Source organism: Kwoniella newhampshirensis, chromosome 4 (assembly GCF_039105145.1).
Source record: "Kwoniella newhampshirensis strain CBS 13917 chromosome 4, whole genome shotgun sequence".
Taxonomy (NCBI): domain Eukaryota; kingdom Fungi; phylum Basidiomycota; class Tremellomycetes; order Tremellales; family Cryptococcaceae; genus Kwoniella; species Kwoniella newhampshirensis.
Genome location: NC_089958.1, coordinates 933,326 through 954,478, shown reverse-complemented (window position 1 = coordinate 954,478; position 21,153 = coordinate 933,326). Strand labels below are relative to the sequence as shown.

General features: G+C 51.0%; 10 protein-coding genes across 10 annotated transcripts; 5 read left to right on the top strand and 5 right to left on the bottom strand.

Moving 5' to 3' along the window:
- Nucleotides 1-27: 27 nt before the first annotated feature.
- On the top strand, nt 28-1,183 carry IAR55_002341 (uncharacterized protein; the record flags this gene model as incomplete). Its single annotated transcript, XM_066945456.1, has 4 exons — nt 28-460; nt 526-844; nt 903-1,033; nt 1,089-1,183. 4 exons carry the CDS (start codon nt 28-30, stop codon nt 1,181-1,183), a joined length of 978 nt encoding a protein of 325 aa, XP_066804145.1.
- Nucleotides 1,184-1,287: 104 nt separating this feature from the next.
- On the bottom strand, nt 1,288-3,161 carry IAR55_002340 (uncharacterized protein; the record flags this gene model as incomplete). The annotated part of the gene is made up of 8 exons (XM_066945455.1): nt 1,288-1,736; nt 1,795-2,251; nt 2,307-2,414; nt 2,463-2,532; nt 2,606-2,775; nt 2,854-2,937; nt 3,000-3,029; nt 3,099-3,161. 8 exons carry the CDS (start codon nt 3,159-3,161, stop codon nt 1,288-1,290), a joined length of 1,431 nt encoding a protein of 476 aa, XP_066804144.1.
- A 402-nt stretch (nt 3,162-3,563) lies between these two features.
- IAR55_002339 (uncharacterized protein) lies at nt 3,564-5,037 on the bottom strand (the record flags this gene model as incomplete). The annotated part of the gene is made up of 6 exons (XM_066945454.1): nt 3,564-4,378; nt 4,454-4,496; nt 4,560-4,571; nt 4,640-4,693; nt 4,762-4,782; nt 4,855-5,037. The coding sequence occupies 6 exons, from the start codon at nt 5,035-5,037 to the stop codon at nt 3,564-3,566; spliced, it is 1,128 nt and encodes a 375-aa protein (XP_066804143.1).
- Nucleotides 5,038-5,441: 404 nt separating this feature from the next.
- IAR55_002338 (uncharacterized protein) lies at nt 5,442-6,499 on the bottom strand (the record flags this gene model as incomplete). Its single annotated transcript, XM_066945453.1, has 4 exons — nt 5,442-5,678; nt 5,741-5,786; nt 5,863-6,134; nt 6,215-6,499. 4 exons carry the CDS (start codon nt 6,497-6,499, stop codon nt 5,442-5,444), a joined length of 840 nt encoding a protein of 279 aa, XP_066804142.1.
- A 335-nt stretch (nt 6,500-6,834) lies between these two features.
- IAR55_002337 (TIGR01458 family HAD hydrolase) lies at nt 6,835-8,038 on the top strand (the record flags this gene model as incomplete). Its single annotated transcript, XM_066945452.1, has 5 exons — nt 6,835-6,842; nt 6,904-7,029; nt 7,095-7,226; nt 7,304-7,809; nt 7,938-8,038. The coding sequence occupies 5 exons, from the start codon at nt 6,835-6,837 to the stop codon at nt 8,036-8,038; spliced, it is 873 nt and encodes a 290-aa protein (XP_066804141.1).
- Nucleotides 8,039-9,889: 1,851 nt separating this feature from the next.
- IAR55_002336 (uncharacterized protein) lies at nt 9,890-10,972 on the top strand (the record flags this gene model as incomplete). The annotated part of the gene is made up of 1 exon (XM_066945451.1): nt 9,890-10,972. The coding sequence occupies one exon, from the start codon at nt 9,890-9,892 to the stop codon at nt 10,970-10,972; it is 1,083 nt and encodes a 360-aa protein (XP_066804140.1).
- Nucleotides 10,973-11,582: 610 nt separating this feature from the next.
- IAR55_002335 (uncharacterized protein) lies at nt 11,583-14,425 on the top strand (the record flags this gene model as incomplete). The annotated part of the gene is made up of 14 exons (XM_066945450.1): nt 11,583-11,905; nt 12,068-12,394; nt 12,474-12,495; nt 12,556-12,565; nt 12,629-12,695; nt 12,760-12,834; nt 12,902-12,967; nt 13,020-13,361; nt 13,427-13,512; nt 13,566-13,669; nt 13,729-13,806; nt 13,868-13,878; nt 13,998-14,252; nt 14,374-14,425. 14 exons carry the CDS (start codon nt 11,583-11,585, stop codon nt 14,423-14,425), a joined length of 1,818 nt encoding a protein of 605 aa, XP_066804139.1.
- Nucleotides 14,426-14,644: 219 nt separating this feature from the next.
- IAR55_002334 (uncharacterized protein) lies at nt 14,645-16,237 on the bottom strand (the record flags this gene model as incomplete). Its single annotated transcript, XM_066945449.1, has 5 exons — nt 14,645-14,914; nt 15,023-15,306; nt 15,389-15,588; nt 15,724-15,808; nt 15,886-16,237. The coding sequence occupies 5 exons, from the start codon at nt 16,235-16,237 to the stop codon at nt 14,645-14,647; spliced, it is 1,191 nt and encodes a 396-aa protein (XP_066804138.1).
- Nucleotides 16,238-16,825: 588 nt separating this feature from the next.
- On the top strand, nt 16,826-18,829 carry IAR55_002333 (uncharacterized protein; the record flags this gene model as incomplete). Its single annotated transcript, XM_066945448.1, has 7 exons — nt 16,826-17,479; nt 17,584-17,685; nt 17,749-17,895; nt 17,949-18,011; nt 18,064-18,285; nt 18,348-18,679; nt 18,745-18,829. 7 exons carry the CDS (start codon nt 16,826-16,828, stop codon nt 18,827-18,829), a joined length of 1,605 nt encoding a protein of 534 aa, XP_066804137.1.
- A 276-nt stretch (nt 18,830-19,105) lies between these two features.
- On the bottom strand, nt 19,106-20,865 carry IAR55_002332 (uncharacterized protein; the record flags this gene model as incomplete). Its single annotated transcript, XM_066945447.1, has 3 exons — nt 19,106-19,430; nt 19,594-20,572; nt 20,682-20,865. The coding sequence occupies 3 exons, from the start codon at nt 20,863-20,865 to the stop codon at nt 19,106-19,108; spliced, it is 1,488 nt and encodes a 495-aa protein (XP_066804136.1).
- Nucleotides 20,866-21,153: the final 288 nt, after the last annotated feature.

Here is a 21,153-nt window from a genome sequence, read left to right as displayed (position 1 = left end):
TGACTGGACACATTGACGCAGAAGACCATGACCACACTCACAGCTACCCCCCAGGTGGTTACTCCTATTCCATCGCTTTCTTCCTCTCCGACTCCTTCACCCGATCCGTCGCGCCTCCCGACACCCAACGGGATCCGACCCACTGTCAATCGGCAAAGTCCTTCTCCGTCGCCGACACCCACTGCGGGTACTGCTTCACCGTTGGCTTTGCCAAAGACGGATCAATACTATATCCGGGGTAGTCTGCCCAATACCATCCTGGCCGTATCGGTGATCTCAGCTATCCTGGGAGCTATTGCTGCTACTGGATTGACCTCCGCTGCGCAGCCTCTGTCACAGTACATTGCGGGAAGCTGGGCAAGACCTCAACTTGGTATTTACATCGCTGCGGTGGCCATCTTCCACTTGCTAGAATTCTTCACTACGGCAGGATGGAATCCGCAAAAACTCAGCATAGACGGTGAGTCTGCTCCAAGCTACTCGGTCGACGTCGGGCACTGAAATGACTATTTTCTGCCCATCCAGCTTTTCTGCTCAACAACGGAAAGCAATATCATTACGCTCATGCCCTCGGACTCACCGAGTACTTCCTTGTATCCATTTTCCATCCCCAGAGATTCGGCTCCAGACTAGCTGCTACCCCTTGGCTGATCCTTGGTAAGCAACATCCTACTCAAAAATTACGCATGGCCCAGCTCACCGCAGGTGAATCAGTGACTATCATCATGGTTGGATCTCAGATCATTCGAAGTCTCGCAATGATTCAGGCCGCTCAATCCTTCTCACACATCGTCAAGAACAAGAAGCATGATGACCACACTTTGGTCACACATGGAATCTATTCGTGAGCTGAAACCCAAATCTTCGCGGACAGCTTTGGACTGACGGATTCCTTATTTCAGATGGTCACGTCATCCCGCTTACACAGGATTCTTCTACTGGGCAGTCGCTACCCAATTGCTTCTCGGAAATGTGTTTTCGACAATCGGGTTCATCGTCGTCCTGAGCAAGTTCTTCTCAAATCGTATCGTTGGTGAGTGTGACGCTCGGAACGTCATCAGGATCCGAGAGCTCACAGCGTTTTTCAGACGAGGAAGTCTGGCTTGTCAAGTTCTTTGGTGACGACTACGTGCGATACCGGACACGTGTCGGCACCAAATTGCCGTTCTACTTCTCCGCCTGAGCTATCTGCTTGAGCGACGATCAATCACATATGTTCAGCTTACGACCATCATCACTATATCTATGTCAATATGTATAATCAGGATATGCATTGCATCTCGTGCATCACTTCCTGTTGCCGGCCCGCTTTTTGGGCGGTGGTCGTACAGCCTCATCCTCGCTGCTCTCATCCACCTCTTCTTCTTCCTCTTCAGAACTGACATCACCAGCACCGACATCCGCATCCCACTCATCCTCATCCTCATCATCATCATCTTCGTCATCCGCCACACCATCCTCATAGGCAAAGTCCTCGTCACCCTCTTCGATTTGGACCTTACGGTTCCTCATAGCCTCGAGCTCTTCCTCGGGATCGATATCTGACAAGCCTTCCACGTCGGGCTCCTGGTCCGATTCATCATCTTCATCCCCATCGTCCGCCTTTCCTTTGCCCTTGGCAGCCTTCTTCTTCCTAGCCACATTAGCGGCTTGCTCAGCCCGTCGGGCCTCCTTGGCCTTGCGTCGTTCATCGTGTGCTTGTTGAAGTCTGTTCGCCTCAAATTTGGATTTGTGCACTACAAGACAAGTCAGTCCATGACGACCTGCTGTTGAGACATGATCTGACAGACTCACCAAACTCGTGGAAGACTGTCTCCCCTTCCCCACGCTTACTTCCTACCAAGCCCTCGACGACCTTGACAAGCTTCAGCTCCATCCTGGGTCCAGTCTCTACCAGTCTGACAGCTTTTCTCTCTCCCTTCTTGTTTCCTCGCCCGACATAATCTTCCGGCAGCTCAACTGCGTTGGTATCACTCTCCGCTTCGCTCGCCTCGGTCTCGCTCTGACTCTCATATCCGGCCGTTGACTCGGATCCCGCACGACGAAGGAGATAGTCGGCGATATCCTCGGTATTTGAGAGATCGGGCGCACGACGGGATGTCTTGACTGTCCCAGTGGCAGTGATGAGCTTTCGGACCCGTCGAGAAACACCGTGAGGTCTGACAGTGATGGTGTAGTGTCGGAAAGAGATGCAGCCGGTAGTGTGAGAGTATGAGAGAAGAAGGACTCGACGGAATGTGGGAAGAGCGGACTACGTGAGATGGAGAGATCAGCTTTGTGGTCTCCCGGCTCTCGGAGTGACGTACCTTTTCTACCTGGATGGGAGGGAATAGTCCCTGGAACATGGTGCTCATCAGACGTAATTGGGGAAGAGCAGGCCCATCGTTAGGTTGTTGAAAGTTACTAAGGACGAGCTGGATGACGATGTCAGCTGAGCAGGAACTACTTGTACGACAGCTCACCAATGGGGGATTACGGTACTCTCCTCCAGGTGATTTGCCTACATTTCTCAGTGACGACTGGACAAGGTCTCTGCGATGACAAATCATACATCAGCTGAAATGCTTGTCATTGACCACGCAGCAAGCGGGAGGGCGGCACATACTTCATCAGACTGTATCTTTGCACTCTGAAGGTCAATGTTGGGCCTTGGGGCAATCTAGCGACTCGAAGGTGGACGTTGGCAGCGTCGGTCAGAGTGAAAGCCATAAGGTGGGTGACGTGCAGGGTAGGGGCGATGGTGAGGTAGTCTCTTAATCGGGCATTTGGTCGTTCCTATGCGGGCCATTGGGTCAACCACAGGATCTCTGCTCGCTAATGACTAGTGAGGAAGTGGAAAGAAATCAGACGCACTCGTAAACGGGTAGCAGTATTTGGTTCCATGAGCTTTCGCGTATCCCTTACAAGCTGCGCTATGGATTTTGTCACGACGCCAGACTATTCTCCCATTTGTCAGCTCAGCCCTCGACGTAAGGATCAAATAGGCTGCTAAAGCTCACTTTGATGACGAACGATTTCGGTACGTTCTCCTACGACCAGCACCGGGCAATTCAGTATTCGATGATGATTGCAGTATCGAGCTCATGCACAGCGCTCACCTCGGTCTCACCCTTGGCAGGCCCTTTGAGATGCGTTCTGTTCTTTCTTCGTGCTCTTGCCATGATGCGATGTTTGGTAGGTGATTGTGTACAGGTGAAGATTTGTTTTTGGTAGGAAAACAAAGTTGGAAGAGGTGGACGTCAAAAGTGGATGCAGGTCACGAAGAAATCTGGATATTTGATAAGGGCTGGAATGGTTAAAAGAAATGCCACGTCATGCGGGTGAGGTGTGGCATCGTGAATACTGATATATACAAATATCGTTATGGAGTCGGTTGTCCATGCATGAGGCAACCAAAAGAGAGCATGGCAATATGGTGCGACATATGTATTGAGAGATGTTTCAAGGTCTTCAACTGAGAGTAAATGGCCTAACTACAGTACGCCGAGCCACAGACTGATGGACATCATTCGATCGTGCTCAGCGGAGGCTTACCCTTCCTGAATGTATCGCAGGATACATATCTACGCAGACTCTTCTTTTTCTCCCTTCCTGCTCGACTGCTCGTTCACCTCCATGCCGTCTCCTTTAGCTCTGCCTCGCCTCGTCCAACCCAACTGCTGTTCAGCTCTCCTCAGCAGCTTCTTCTCTTCCCCCGTCATTCGTCTCTCCAACTGACTCGCCAGCCCCACGCCTCTTGCCCACTGTTCATGTACCCTCCCTCTCCAATCGTCATTTCCACCTCCTACCCTTTTACCCAGATCTTCCGTCCTGTCCACCAAGTCGGTCCAATACTGTTCTCTCTTCTGCTTACTTCTCAGTTCCTTCAACAGCCTCTTCTCCTTGTCCACGGTCGTCCCAAAACACTCGAGGGTATTCTCCACCCATCGATGTATCAGGGTATCTTCGTGTCCCCACCAATGCCACTTACTCCTCTGCAAAGGATCGTTTGGGAGCTCATACCTCCCACAAGCTCTTACGGCGTAGGTGGGGTCAAACCATCCCTTTGACAGATCGCCATGTTGTCTTTCGAGATCGAGACGCGTTTTGTCAGGTACGCAACCGAGACAAAATCGACTACATCCATGTCTATATCCCTCTCCATCACCTCCCCCTTGCGACCCTCGGTCATTCTGGTCGTCCTGCTGGGCGTTTGATTGTCGAAGATGACGCTTGTGACGTTCTGTGTTGATACATGACTTGCAATGCCGATAACAGAATCGTTCCACGTGATATGTACACTTGATGTAACAGCAACAACAACGGCAGAAATCGTGCACGAAATGATAACAGCAGTAGAGGATACAGATCACGTAGATGGCGATGATCAGGCATACGACTGAAGGACGGCTTCCGTCAGACAGGTGCAGGGACGATCACCCAGAAAGAACGTCGGATGTCTGTGCGGACTCACTGAAGATGATCAAGTTCATGTAATGGTTCCAGTACCCTTCGATCTAGTTCCAACCAGTCACCGTTATAAGCTGCCATACGAGCTAAGCTGAGGATTGGCAACTTACTTTGGTTATCCACTGAGAGATATACGATCCTCGATGTCAGCGACTACTGCAGTCCAGCGACATCGCGATCGCACACTCACGTTTTGAACGGCAACAAACCACTTCAACATCCCCTTTGCGTTATTTATGTCACTCTGAAGGCAGTAAATTGATCAACGAACGAACACAAATCTCGGTTGTGGACTTTTCAAAACACACTCACAATACCGCCTCCTACAGCACTCTATTTTCATCAGACAGGCAAGGTCAGCAACGATCCTTGGTCATATCAAGAGTCGTCGGCACTGGAACCCACCGAAGCGGTAGCGATAGCTCCTTGGACAGTACTGGCTACTCCCTCTGCACCTTTCACAGCTGTCGTGGCAGCCCCTGCAGCACCTTGAATAGCGGTGGACGCGGCTCCTTCCGCGCCGTCTACAGCTGTTGTGATGGCTCCATTGATGGCACCCCCGATATTACCCAAGTCTATCGGGGACATGTCTGTTCGCGAGTAAGGTAAGTATAGTACCCCCTACTCTGACACGAGTTTGCTGGCTGGCTGATATCTAACTCCACGATTACTAGTGGTTGAAGACAGGAGCATGACAGTCATACCGAGGTGACTGAGCGGGTGGATGTCGCCTGAAATCGATGCAAAATCAGTGCTACGACAACGGTGACACAATGCTCAAAGGACCGTTAGGAGGATCAAAGGACGTTCGGTGGCATCAAGGGATAGATCAATGAGCCCGTGTTAGACCAGATCAAGGCAGTTTGCCTTTCTCTTTGTGTGCACAAGGTGTCAGCTGCGCTGATACATGGCGATATGGCAATTATGAAAGGTAATATGCTCAATAGGGAATACCCGCCTTGAGACTGAGACTGAGATCTCGCTATGGCAGACTACCATTCCACCCGAGACCCTCTCCAATCCCAGCATCTTCCACCCCATTTGTCCTCTTCCGTCCTATTCACCTTGCCCATCACATCCGTCATATGCTGTATGGCTTGGTCTACCGTCAATCGACCGTGCTCGAGATCTGGTTTCGCATCTTTCCCTATTATAGGCGATGTGAAAGAAGTGAGGACCGTTCCTGGATGATAGCCCACGGCTATTGCCGATGACGACTTGTTCACCAGCTATCGCTCAAGTCAATGACGATACATTTTATCGTTTGGACGTCTTGGTCGACGGTACTCACTGCGTGATCTAGACATCGTATCACCTGATTGAGAGCTGCCTTGGAGCTGAAATCGCATCCAAGAAAGTGTCACGACTCTCAGCTCAGTCAAGCAGCAGAGCAAACGACGGACGAGCACTCACGCCCGATACGAATACCATCCTCCTCGTTCATTATCACTTATGCTGCCGACTCTGGCACTAAGCGAGAAACACAAGCTGTTCCCACCACTCACAAGTCCTCGAGCAGGATCTTCAGTTTCGTGCCATGACGTGGTGAGACTTCTGAACTCGCGTTTGTTCGGTATCAAGGGGACAAAGTGTCTGTAGGTGAGAAGGTGGCCGAGGGTATTGATCTGGAATGTGGATAGAGCAGCTTGGAGATCGATGACTCCCAGTGACTTTTCCGGATGAAGCTGAGCGTGCATTGCACATGATCAGACTGATTGCTCGATCGATAGTGTTATGATTGGTCTCGTGTCTATCCCAAACTCACCACACCTGCTAGACACGCTACAAGTCGAACACAACCCTTTCCCTCCCTATGTCTGACTGTCTCTGCAGCCTTTTCCAGCCCCCTTTCTTCTCTCACATCGATTTCTGATAGAACCGTCAACCTCTCTTTACCCTTATCCAGATTGGAGGTGATGCGATCCCTGACATTGGTAGAGGAAGATTGATGAGTGAGTGCATATACGGTGAGATTCGTATTCCGGAGGATATGCCGAGTCAAAGCTAGACCTAGACCGGACGAAGATCCCTGGACGATAGCGACGGACATTGCAAGGTGGGGGAGTAGCCGAGAGGGTAAGAGTCTTGGGAGTCGGGATGGTGCGGGAGAAGCTCCAGCCTCGCATCCAGGTAAGATCCCGAAAGCGAACCCAATAATCGAAGCGATCAGACATACGCTTGTCGACGATCATTTTGATCAGAAGAAGCCTAAGCAGAAAGTGGATCATCGACAATCCGGGGCTCCAATGTTTTGGACAAACATGTTAATCACCGTGCAACGCACGATGCAAGTTACTCTTGCTAACTTTTTACGATGAAGCAGAAAGCCAGACTGAATAGACAGATAGCCCCGACCAACATTGACCAGGTTGCATACACAGGATCATGCCAAAGTCGGTACATTCGAAAGTCTCTACTCCGTTGGTCTAGCTGACATCTCAGGTCATCACGTAGCCCTCTCAAGCTCAAAGCCCTTCTTATCGACCTCAACGGTACTCTTCACATCGGCCATGATTCTACTCCCAATGCAGTGACAGCCATCGACAGACTCCGAGCTGCTCGCATACCTTTCATATTCTGGTAAGTCATTGGCTTCGGCGGCAGGTCTATCCATACTGAACAGCAGGGCTGACAGGGATACATAGCTCGAATTCCACGAAAGAGTCTTCCGCGAGCCTGTTGAAGAAGCTCCGGGATATGGGCTTCAGAGCTGAACAAGAAGATCTGATGACGAGTCTCGGAGCATGTCGACAACTTGTCGAGGACAGAGGGTTGAAGTGAGTCCTTTAGGGCTTCACGTCGCCTTGTCCTCGAGACATAGGGCCTTTTCAGCTCATCAAAGGATTGAATATAGACGGCCACTTTTGCTCATGTCGCCATCTGCGAAAGAGGAGTTCGCTTCTCTGCCGTCGTCATCTGACGAGAAAGGATATGACTCCGTCATATTGGGATTACACGAAGAATCATTATCCTACCAAGGTCTCAACAAAGCTTTCCGAGTGCTCAAAGGCGAACCCATCTCACCGTCCTCAGCAGCAACCCTACCGGACCACACAACCATATCCACACCTGCATTGATCGCACCTCACGCGGCGATGTATATGCAATCTCCCGCATCGTCCGATCTGCCAGCGGGCCTTTCGTTGGGGATAGGTCCATTTGTCCGTGCATTGGAAGAGGCAACAAGTATGAAGGCTGAGATCGTCGGTAAACCCACAAAGGGATTCTTCCAACTTGCTCTGAAGAGACTGGAAGCGGACAGAGAGGGCATTCGACCAGATGAGGTGGCAGTCATCGGCGATGATGTGAACAATGATCTAGGCGAAGGTGCAAGAGAACTGGGTCTCAAGCGAATCTTAGGTATGTTGTTCTTCCTCCAGTGGACAATGGGTCTTCATTCAAACGCACAACTTGGCGCGTGACCGGCCGCCGCATACACTCCGGGAGAAACGATTTGGCTGATAGATTGCAAATGGTCACGGTAATAGTTCGGACAGGCAAGTATCGACCCGACGCCGAAAAATCGGATCATCCTCCCGACAAAGTGTGCGATACCTTTTCAGCTTTCGTCGATGACCTGCTGAAATAGAAACCCAAGCCAAGTGGAGATGGCGCCATTGAGTATCTGCAGAGACGCGTCGTGATTTCTCGTCCGTCATTTCGGAACGATACATAGATGCATGGGTAATCTGATAGGCAGAGGTAGTTGTCAAGATAGCTGTTGAGCGCGGCGCTAGAACCTGTCTCAGACGTCCACGTATACCTCGGACGAGGTTTAGCGGTAGCGTCTCATTAGCTGACGTGGAGACCCTCCACGTCAATCGTGAACTACCCGGCGACATCTGTCGTCGGCCGACTGTTCGTTTCCTGACACTGCAAACTGATACAAGTCGCGTCAGCGTCCCCTCGAGCGCCTATCCGGACCCGATCACGGAACGCGGGTTCTGCTCTGATCCTCTCGGAACGACCAAATTGAGTACCCGATATGCCAGACCGAGTTGGACAGCTTCCGAGCAGCGGAGGATCGATCAAGGGGTTCACTTTATCAGACAAAGGGAGATTTTCTACAAACGGGTTCGCAGACCGAAATCCAAAAAGCAGGGTATCGTTCGATCGCCTTTTGATTCACAGGTAGTCAGCAGTAGTCCTTCCCGTTCAGAAGCCGAGGGGTCAATAGTAGGGGAATTAATTTTACCCTTTCCGTGCCAAATCGACGTCTGTCGATCCCAATCGGTAACCTCCTTTCGGTCCAGTCAACTTTTTTTTTTCTTTCGGACATGGTTCTTGGTCTCCGCAGGTCGTTCTCTCGCAGATGACCGTCACGGTCCTCTCTTCCGGGGCATCGGGCAAGGACTAGTCGGTGGTCCCATCGCACGCACACAGTGATAGTGACCGTCTCATCGGCCATGCGGCCCGATCCAAGCAACAAGGCCTGCATCCGACTGGACTACTCATAACATCTGATTTACACAAGGAGAGTGCGCACAGCGGGACAAAAGGCTGTGTCATAGGAATGAGAGAATGAATAAAAATGACTGACCGAAAAGCGGGCAAAAGGGGTTTCGCATGAGACCGATAAGATTGAGGGAAAACAGTAGTACTCGAGTACAGGAGATACGGTCACCTTCCCGAATGGGTATGCAGCAAAGGTGACCGAATGACCGGAGCCGAGAGCAGACAAGAGGGTTATGTACTACCATTTGGACCTGGGCTGACAAACGAGTTTACTAAGCCTCTGGACCTTATCCTGATACAGTTGATATCGAGTTGACTCGACTCTTCATCCTCAAAGCCGACATATATAAACCTCCTCATTCTGACTTTTATATCCATCCCCCCCCTCTCTTTTTCTTTTCTTCTTCGTCCAACAAGCTCGTCACTCGTCATTCACATATTCACACAGCGCGTCCAGAATCGAGATGTGCTGCTAAGTATTTGATTCCGCATCCGCATCGTTTTACCACTTCCAGCCGACGACTAGACAACAATCGCGATTTTCTCACCTCTCTCTCGCGCACGCGTCTTGACCCAACAAACAACAACAAACATATCACCCCTACCTATACCTCTACCTAACACGTCCACAACCAACACGTTGTCTACCTCAATCGTCCGTTTCAACACACAGACCGCCACTCAACATGTCACCTTTCAAGATAGTCGCACACGCCCGAGGTTCACCAGGCAAGATAACAACAGTCTCAACCAAGGAATCATCGACCCAGTCGGATTTCCCAGACCCACTTCAGTACAGCGACCCTTGAGCGGCTTCATGCCAAACGCCGGTCTGGCTACCCCATCGAACGAATACGTTACTGTCACGGATCAATCGGCCGTCTTTACGGAATACAACTACAATCACAACACCAAGGCTTCAGCAACGAAGCGTCACAACAACAAGAAGACTTCTCTTTCCCACGCTTCGGACTTCTCCGACGAAATGCGATTCACATCTCCTGATTCACGTCCCGCTCTCACGCCCTTTGGGCACCGTCTCCTTCACCTCTCCGAGCAAAAGCTCTCGTCACTCGACGACGACCTCCACGACGGAGGTCACGGATTGTGGAAGGGCGTCGTCGTCCGCGAGGCCGTTCGTAGCGCTTGGAAGAGCGTGGAAGAAGGTTCAGTCGTGGAGATGAATGACTGGTCCGCCATGAGTGCCATGGGCCTGACCGTCGTCAGCGAGGAGGTTGAGGATGAGACGAACGAGGATGAGGACTTGGAAGGGGAACAGAGGGAGGCGAGGTGGTTCGAAGATCTCATGTCCAACATTGGTGACGAAGACTCTGCCTACGTCGGCGACTCAGAGACTTCACACGAATGGGTTGAGAGCGATGTTTCGGAACCGGTCTACGATTTCGACTACGAATTCGAAGGCATCCAGGCTTTCACTTTCCCTACTCCGACTTCTCCGACTTCACCTCCAGTGGTGCCGATCACCATTGCTTCACTCTCTGAGGTCGCCGCCATGGCGTCTGCCACGGTCGAGGTCAGCCCAGTCTCCGATGTCGCCGAAGAAGATGAAGATGAGTACGAGGTCGAGAAGACTATTCAAGGTCATCATCGTCATCACCATCTTCGTCATCATCACACCTATGGAGTGAGGTACACCTCTGGCCACAGACGTGCTGGTGATACAGACTCGCAGCCGCCTCAGCCTATCATCCAACCTTTCAACTCACCGACACTCATGCCTCCTTCTCCTTTCACCATCTCTGGTGCTCTCAATGTCGATGATAACCTTGCCTATCCCGACGAGGCCATCTATTACGCCGATCTGGATGACTATGTCGACGAGCTTTGCCTTCCCCCGCCTCTGCTCCGGTCCTTATCTAGTTCGAGCTCGGATTGCGATGGAGCCGAAGAATGTGAGACTCCCGGTTGTAGTGATTGCGAATCTGATTGCGGGTCGGATCGCGAGCTGGACAGTCAAGTCTCAGTATTACTTGATGGAGGGATTGACAAGGAACAGCATTATTTCCCGGAGATTGCTCTTTTGTATGGCACTGTCGTGGATGCTTAGTAGATTGCAAAATTCATTTCGCTGTCTATCTTGTTTAGTTTGTAGTGGGCGGTTCGGCAGAGCAGAAAATTAGAAATACACAAAAATATCCCACTGGGTTTGGTATTCGTAGTTCTCGGTTCCTCTCAATGCATCTTTGTGCTTTGAGACGAACTTGCTCTGAGGCACACACGATCTCGACTGTATAAGTTAGATAAGAGAAAATTGGGGACGATACTTGTACAAATTCATGTGGACTCGAGTTTATCGTTATCACTGACGTTACCGAAATGTCTCGCTTGATGAGTCACTCGATGAACTTTGACCATCAGGAACGAGTCAGTCAAGTAACCGCTGCTACGACCAAAACAATCCTCATTCATCATCATCATCATCATCATCATCATCAATATCATCGTTGACATTGTCTCTAGCATTTGTTCATCACTTTCGCATACATATACATTAGACATCCTCGAGTCGTTCTGCTGTGTAGAATTCGATCAGGGGACTCAGAGGGACGCCATCAACGGTAAGATCCGGCCTGCGCTGACTCACTGCTTCAAAACCTCATCGCACTCTTTGAGTCAATCTGTAATTAGCTAAGCACAACGCCCAACAGACCGTTCCGATGAGATCTACAGACGAGCAGGATACCGAAGCCGGTCCATCCTCAAAGAGCTACTCGCTGGAAGCTCCCATCCTCGCATCTGATATTCCTATCCAACCTCACTATCATGGAAGTCACTATCATGGAAGAGAAAAGGATGACTCGTTCGAACCGTCATCTCAAAGGAGGCGTGGGCATGATCTTGGACGGACGGATCAGCACGATCACGAGAATAGGTCGATGGAGGGATCCAGTGGCGTGGATGATAAGATCAGGGCTGCATTGATGATTCAGAGATATTATAGAGGATATGTGGGGAGGAAACAAGTCAAGGGGTTGCGATTGTACGTCTGTCTTGGGTTCCTTTGGATCAAAGTCTACCTGTCCTGCAACGTGTCTCGCAAATCACACGAAGAGCACTATACCTCTCCTATCTTCCTGTCCTCTTTCGTACAGCTACATGGTACTGTGACATGAGCGAAGCTGATCCCTACAACTTCGCTCAGACAACGCGAAGCGAGATGGAACGATCTGGTCAAACAAACACGAGAAATGGTATACACCAAAGCCCAACTGGAGAACAAGAACGACGTTCAATCGCGATGGCACCGCGCCACTCAAGCCGCCATACGTCTCCAAGCCTCGGACGGGACGTACGATCCCCCATCGGCATCGTATACCCACGTTGTGGTGCCATCAGACTTGGATGAGAAGGTCAAGAAAGCTCGACGGGCGACTTTTCTGGGTAGTCTGAGCTTGCCAGTCGGGAAGAAGGATAGGGATGAGAATGAGGTGTTGCCTTTCAATAGCAAGGCGTTGGAGCAACAGCATTGGTGGGTTGGGATATTTGTACAGACACGTCAAAGGCGACAGAGTTCGGTCAATCGCTAACTTAGCATCGGTCTGGTATAGGCTGGAAATGATTGATGGCAAGGTGAGACGACACCCGTGTACTGACAGCGGACGGGCTGACGGTGACGCACCTCGTGTGTAGCATCGGTACGGTACGCAGACACCTTTCTTGCTCTCTGGCAACTTCCGAATCCTTCAGCTGACGCGATAGCCAGGGAGCAACATAAAATATTACTTCCGGAAGTGGAAAGAAGCAGATACGAAAGACAACTTCTTCAGATGGTAAGAGACACCGCGCAAAGATAGATCGACATGGAGGCTCACACTCACAACCACCGTCTCCTAGGCTTGACAGAGGAGATGGCAAAGCTTTGGACTTGGAAGAGCTACCTCGGGAGAGGCTCGAGAAGGAGCGCATCATGTGCGTGTTGGCCCCTTCTTGCCCCATCCGATGCGCTGACCTCTTTACGACCTCTACCGCCTATCAGATATCTGTCGGCCGAGCAGCGACTGAATTACCTTGTCAAAGTGGACAGAGATGGTCGATTGCGCTGGTAAGTCTCGATATCTCCTTGATCATCGACCTGACCGCAATGTTACCCGCAGGGCACGCAATGATGAGCTGGTCGACACGGCTGCAGGAAAGTGGAAGGATTCAGGTGATGGCTCAGGCATCGTTCCTGATGACACTTCGTCAGAGTCATATCCAGAGCCACCATTGGCAGCCAACACAGATGACAGTACGACGACGGGGTCCAGCGAGACAACGAGTGACGACTCGACGGAAAGTGATCCAACGGGGAGTTACTCGGCGGGATCGGACCTGGATGACAATGAGGACACGCATTATGCAGGTGTGGACAAGGAGGATGATGGCTGGTTCGAAAAGAGGAGAAAGCGGTTGACTCCCGGTGGTATCAGGAAGAAGCTGTTGAAGAAGACAGTCAGGTGCGCGATTGGGGTTAGAGACGGGTTTGGGTGAACGGTCAGCTCATACTTCTTTGCATCATCAGACGGAACGCCTGGATATACGTGAGCGACATGAGCCTTAACTTGTTCGTGGGCATCAAGCAGAGTGGTTCCTTCCAACATTCTTCCTGTGAGTGAGTCATTCCTCAAGGAAGATAGGAACATGTCTGATGCATCGCTTAGTCCTCGCTGGTACCAAAGTCACTTCTGCTGGCATCATCGTAGTCAAGCAAGGGGTGATCAAGAGTCTCAATCCCCTCAGTGGCCATTACCGAAGCTCGATAGAAGTGAGCTAGGTCTTCCTTGGGCTCAGTCGAAAAGCTAGCTGATACAGATCGTCCGAAAGCATTATCGCGCATTCATAGCCCAACTGGAGAGTAAGGGCGTCGACTTGTCCCATGTAAAGTTGGCAAAGAGTGTTCTGGTGAGTTGGCGTAGACAGCTTGTCGGACTCCGGATATCGCTGACATGGATGCGATCTGCAGTCGCTTTGGGGGTGAGTCAGCGCTTATCATCTAGCTCACTTTTCACTCTTTCATCCGACTAGCTGTGCATCGACCGACAAGGCAGTAGAGTAGACGGGACGGACCATGAGCTGACCACGCAACTGACTAGGCTATCGAAATACTCTCACTTTACGAAGAAACAGCGAGGCCTCTTCACGCATTTCAAGAGAGGCTTGCACCTGTCTCACGAGCCGACGGAAGAGGAGAAATCGGCCGAACTGCAAAGAAACGCACAGCGGGAAGAAGAGGAGCATCAAGAGAGGATGAGAAAGGTACAAAAGGCAGAGGAGGAGCATAGTGGTGCGGAGGAGGATGAGAAGAGGAAGGTTAGGAAAGAGGTGCTTTATGGGGATGAGGCGAAGCGGTGAGTTCGACTGTGCATGCTTTTCCTCTTACCACTGCCCCCGGAGTTTAGAAAGCCGTCAGAGTATGGTCATGTTTCAGCTAGGTGACAATTGCTAATGGTCTTCGTCTTTTAACAATAGAGAAGACGAAGAGAGGGAAGATGATGCCAAGAAAGAGCTTCACCCGGTGTGATTGTCACTTCAGACACCGTATTTCAACATCCGCAATGTGCCTCCAATGACCCACGATAGCGATGACCCCAGTATCGATGATAACAACCCTCCCTGCACAGTTATACCATGACTCCTACAGACAAGATACAGCTGGATGCATTTCATCCTCATCCTTGCCTGACCGAATCGACTTCTCAACTTGGGACACATATGTTACATTAAGATTGTCCTAAGAGATTCAGGCCCAAGCCCCCTCCAAAGCCTCCTCTTCAAATTCCTTCTTACTCAACCCCAATTCCTTCAAAGCCCCATCCACATCCACACTTTCCTTCTCGGCATCTTTGTCCAGATCGCTCGCCACCTTGTCTCCGTTCTTACCCAGACTATCATGTAAATCGTGTGGGGAGGTGATGATCAGGAGTTCGGTACCTGGATAATAGAGGAAGGAAGGTGGGTTCGCAGGGATGAATTTCCGATTCTGGAACAAGTTCGAGAGATTTGGTGGGTACTTGATACGATGCGATACCAGATACTTCAGTCCACACGCATGCATACTTACAGCCAGCCAGAAACCAACACAGGTTTCACAGCAGGTCCGTAAGATTTCGTGACTCACCTGAGGTCTCTTCTCCCTCGGAATACTGGCAGCTCTGGGATTGTTGACACTAGGCGCATCCGGATCTTTCACCTGCAAGACCACAGCGCCTTTCTCCTCTATCCCCAACTCTGATTGGACTTGACCAAAATCATGATGGGCAGGAGTCGTGATTTCGTACACCATCAGAGTCTTGAAATCCCTCTTCCTGTTGTGATCGGGTGAATCGGCCAGTTCGTCTCGTGGCGAGTGGAGGATGTAATGACCTCTTGCGGCGGGACGTGCGGCAGGTTGATGTCGATGACCTGGAACGTTGCGTATCAGCTCAATTCGGGAAAATAATATACTGGTAGCTTATGAAATCTGGATGGGGTTTCGACGACTCACCCCGAGTCTTGGTATCATACTCTTTCGCTCCGAACGAATCTTTCAAATCACCCTTATCGGTGCTGGCAGCACTGACCAAGCCCCAGATCACTTGATGCTTCGCTCCGGGGTCAGGAAGCTTCTTCTTCCCTACTTCGATGATACGGTGGAAATGACCCTTGTCGTGGGGTGATGATTTGGGGATGAGGAGGATGTGGAATCTGTGAAAGGCAGACATCAGCGGGTTTTCAATGGACGTACTCCCAAAAAAGTAGTCAAAGACCAGGAATAGGACGAGAGGAGAGACCACTCTGAGGTGAAGAGGCCGGGAGAGGGAGGGATCATGAATCAGTTACTTTGAAACATCGTCCAATGACTCAGGATCCTCTTCTTCCACCTTGGGTCTGTAAAGAAAGTAGATATGTCCAGATTCGAGGGTACCTATAAACCATAGGGCAAATTAGACAATGGCTACTAGACTGTTCGAAGCCAGACCGTGATTGTGAACCTCAGCTCACCATGCTTGGGCTCATCATCCACACCAGGCGTATCCCCTTTAGTCAGCACTTCCGCTGCGACATCGTCACCTTCCCCATCACCTTCGTCAACATTCTGACCTTCCTCAGCCTTTCGATCTTTGCCCTCCGTCTCAGAGCCTTCTTCCTCCCCTTCCTCGTCCTTCGCCTTGGTGTCAGCTGTCCCAGCGAATCCCTCCATGTCATCCAGCTTAGTCTGCGTCTCGGTCTTCTCCCCTCCTTCCGCCTCCCTCTTCAGCTTTTTAGCAGTCGGCTGATCCTTATTGCTCGCCGATCGTTTCTCACCAGCAGCTTGGGCTGTGGAGCCTTGGTTCTTGGAGCGTGTCGATACCATCTTCCGATCCTTGTGTCGCTCAGTATAGGTATCAGATATGAAGAAGTGGAAGAAGAAGTCCGAGGTCCAATCGGGTGTGGATACAAAGACGTGAAAGCGGGTGTTGGAGACCGGGATCGCGATCGTCACAAGTGGAGGTTTCGTAGTCATGTTCTCGATCACGTGCCACGAAAGTGAGGGGGATGTGGCTTCTTTATTTGGTTCACCACTTAGTGCATGAGAAGGGCGTGTAATCCTCTGTATCGAGTGTGATCATGCATTGGGCATACATACATGGATCAAACATTGACAACTGCAAGTACATGGACCACCAAGACGATCGTCATGGTCTTTGGCTGATTGCATGTGTAGATGCAGGATATGATGACCGCAGGGTGACAACCCACCGTTATTTGCCACCCAGCAATAACACAGATCTGACGGGTGGTTATCCGATTCCCGGGCTGTTGCCTCGTCCGGATGAGAATCGCGTTATCTGTCGTCTATCGTCTATCGTCTATCATCTATCATCTATCATCCATCATCAACCATTTCCTCTCTCCTGTCTTTGCATACAAATCCAGTCTCCAACATACCTGCATGCTCATCATGCACATACCGCTCATCGCCTCTCTGACATCCTCACTCGTACCACTTCTCAACCCTGCCACAACCACGCTCGACTCATCCGAAACACTCACCTTTGAACCTGTTCTCGCCCACGTTCACACCTTCCACAACGGGTCGAGATCACCCACCCTCCTGCTTCACAACTCATCCACCACTACATCCTTCTACGCACACGATTATCCGATCAATGCATTCGGAGACGATGACCCTGATCTCCCGGCCCTTTCCTCTTCCCCACTCAGCATCCGAACGACAAAGACAACTATTCGTAGACCACGAATCCGACCGCCCGAGATGATATCTTGGGCACTTTCCGACCGTCAACGTCGAAGGAATCGTCATCCAAGGGGGGGGATTGGTATCGTCGTAGGCACATCTAACGATCATATCGATCCGATGGCGGACGTGGGGACATGGGTAGCACCCGATATGATGGCTGAGGATGGTGATTGGGAAGATGTCGAGGTCGTCGCACCAGATATGAAAGATCGGCAAACTGTCATTACCCTCGCGAAGATGACGAGTAACGCATATGTTACCCCGGACAGTGGAGAATGGTGGCCGGTGGGAGATTGGAATGCGACAATGCCATTCGGTTGGGAGACCAATGCGGATGGCTTACGCGGCCATGTGGTGAGTCAAAGTTGTACCATCTCCTTCCTCATCCGGCCTGCATGGCTTTGGTGTAGTCTAGTCATCATAGTCTGTTGGTTGCGGACTCATTCTTTGCCTGATAGTTCGCCGATCCGAAGAATGAAACCGTGGTCATCTCCATCAAGGGTACTTCTGCTGGTGTACTGGGTTCAGGAGGTCCGACAGCCAAGAACGACAAGTACAATGTGAGTCCGGATATGCTCTCAGTCTCGGACGACTAGATGTTGATGATCAATTCAAAACTGCAGGACAACCTACTCTTCTCGTGCTGTTGCGCCCGTGTCGATTTCTCCTGGACACCGGTGTGTGATTGTTATGCAGGAGGATGGAAGTGCGAGCAGACTTGTTTGGAGGATGCATTGGTCGCTGAGAGTGTCTACGCGACGGTAGGAACAGTGAGTCGGCGATGTTTTACATTGAGATTGCTCTCTGATCATCTGTAATACAGAATCTGTACAACAACGTCACATACATGTATCCCAACGCTACTATTTGGCTTGTTGGCCATTCGGTAAGTGACTCTCTTCCATTGGTCTACTCCTGATAGCTAACACCCGGTGCAGCTTGGTGGCTCTGTCTCCTCCCTCATCGCATTGTCATTCGGTGCACCAGCTGTCACCTTCGAGGCACCAGGCGAGCGCCTTGCCGCTCAACGGCTGCATCTTCCTCTACCACCCGGAATGCCATCTAACATGACTGGTATTACTCATGTATACCATACCGCCGATCCGATTCCCATGGGCGCTTGCAACGGCGCTTACTCGGGATGTTATGCTGCTGGATTTGTGGGTATTCTCTTTTCCGTCTCTTTAGATTGAAATTGACAGCCCATACTTCCTGCTTATAGGCTCTCGAGTCAAAATGTCATACCGGTCAAACAATACTGTACGACACCGTGACAGTCAAAGGCTGGTCTGTTGATCTGCGTACCCATCGAATCGGCGAGATTATCAACAAAGTCTTGGCCGACCCATGGCCAGGTACGGAAACTGATAGTCAAGGTGACAGAATGGTGGAAGCGAACAGTTGGTGGTTACCATGGGGAAGAAAGGGACCTGGAAAGAGGAAGCCTGGAGATGATAAGCCAGATGATGATGAGGACAACCATGGGGGCTGGGAGAAACATGGTGGTGTGCCCAGACCTGAGTCAGAAGACGATTGTACAGATTGTTTCAAGTGGTGAGTTTGATCTCGATATCAGATGAGTGATCTCGGTTGTGCATATTGATATCTGTTTGTTACAGGGAGTTTGGAGATGGTTGGGATAGGGAGCCAGATAGACCGGGCAAGGGGTCGAACATCAGAAAGGGCATGTCCTTGGAATTGTAACGGGCTCCTTCCACCCGAGCCTCAAACAACGCAGAGATATGGTTGTTCTACACCTACTGAGTCCAGGATCTTCGCATGGTATGAACGAGAACGTCAGGTCAGACTTTGTTGTACGTAGATGCCTTCAAGAATGTAACAGCGTTGTAAGTCATGAAATGGGGTTTGGCAAGTCGTATTGTAACAAGCATCCAGCCGTACCGAAGTATGTCCATCTTTTAGAAGTGTTATGAACATATCCATGACTTGTTCACCTTGGACAATTGCAAAACCACCTGACTAACATGAGATGGTCTTGAAAACATTGAAAGAATCGGATGCTGTCGAGATGACCATGCCCGGGATCTGGGGATGCCAGTGAACCTCCTTGACATCTTTCTGACCCTGATGGACGAACAACAATTGGGGCGGGACGGCCGACACACCGTTAGTCGCAGGAGTGACGATGGGAGCTTCGTCTTCGTCTGGTTCGACTGAGAGATCCCACAGGGTGAGTTGGTCGTCCGAGCCTGATGCGGCGAAGACGGACGTGTCGGTGGGATGCCATTCGACAGAGGTGATGGGGGCGGTGTGCCACTGGAAGTTTGCGACAGGTGTTGGTGTGCTGTGGCGTGGTTGGGGATGTGAGTGCGAGAGAGTGTAAGCGAATGGGGATAGATAGACGTGCAGAGTGGGATAGTGAGACAAGGGGAAGGTGGTGGTTCATGGTCAGCTCGTTACAGATGAAGGACGGAAAAAGCGATATTATTGAATACCCCCTCACTCACCCTTTGAACATTCTCAGATCCCATACCTTCAAACCACCCTCATCACCTCCTGAGACCAACAGATACTCCACTCCCTTGTTCCAGCTGATGACGTTGACATCCTGCTCATGAGCCTCGACGCTGACCACGCTCTTCCTCCCCTTCGCTCTGACGTCCCACACTCTGACCGTCCTATCCGCAGAAGCTGAAGCGAACACTGTCGGTTCACTCGGGCTCCATTGGAGATCTTCGACGGAGCTCGTATGTGAGAGATACGGTTGTGACGAGGTCGAGAATCCTGTCGGTGTCAAAGTCGTCAAGAAGATCTTCCTGTCGATATCACCGGTCAGAAGACCCGTCTGACCCCACTCGACTGCGAACCCTTCTGATCGACCGTGGTTGGTGATTGTGTGTATGGGTGATTTCTGTCTCGGTCGAGATGACGGTCCGGCAAGAGTGTCGATATAGGGTCTGACGTCGAATATGTGTACTTTGCCCGTTTCCGAGAAGGTCGCAACGTGATATGGATCGGCTGAACCGCTCGAGGTCGATGTGGGTGCCGCTCGGATTCGGTTGACGGAACCGACATGTGGGATCGATAAGAAATCCAAAGTGGCATCTTCGTCCGTCCCATCTTGATCGTCGTCATCACCATCCTCCGCATCCGAATCATCGTCGTCTCCTTGCGTCTTCGCCAAATTGCCCAATCGCATGATCACGACCTCATCTTTCGCTTTGGATCCTTGTCCCGGGACTTCTCCAGCTTGCGTTCCGGTGACGATCCATGCCGTGTGGGGGAAAGTAGCTCGGTCCGAACCGAGGTCATCGTGTAAGACGTCAAAAGAGAGACATGGCCAGGCGTATGAGAGTGAGTGAAGAGCAAGATAGACGGAGTTGTCGGGAACGAGATGCTCATCCGCTTCAAGAGCCCCACCGGGCAAGTAAGTCTGAGTGGGTTCAGGTGCAGGAGCCGAGTCTTCTTGAGCGGGTGTGAAGTCGTCTATACCAAGGTGTGGATGAATCAGAACTTGCTGACGCTGACGCTCGCTTGTAGAAGCCTCAATATGGTGACAGCAACTCACCATCCCCATCCCCATCCTCACCCTCACCCTCACCCTCTGCCTCTGCATCCATCACCTCCTCCTCACTCTCAATCTCGTCCTCCCACCGATCCTCGAACTCTCCCATCTCCTCATCAACACCAGCAGCTGCAGGTGGTCGAGCGGTACCCTGACCTTTCGCAGTGGATTTGGGTGGTGGCAGATCTGCTGCCTCGGAAGTACGTTTGGCCATTTTGTTTGGCTAAAACTGTCTTGTCGTAGTGGATGACCTGACAGACGATGAGGATGGATTTATTGTTGAACACGGTGGAAAATATGTACGTTCACGGTTACTGACTGCAACAAGACACGAAGTGACTGTAGACTTTTTCAACTTTTCAGAGACGACCGTGGGAAAACAAAGCTGAGCGGAAACTCCCCCTTTGATCTCCAAAAGTCAAAACTCGAACTCGACTCTATCATACAACCTGGTCGTTTTGAGATCATAGCATACCTCTCTCTCGCACACAACCATTCCACC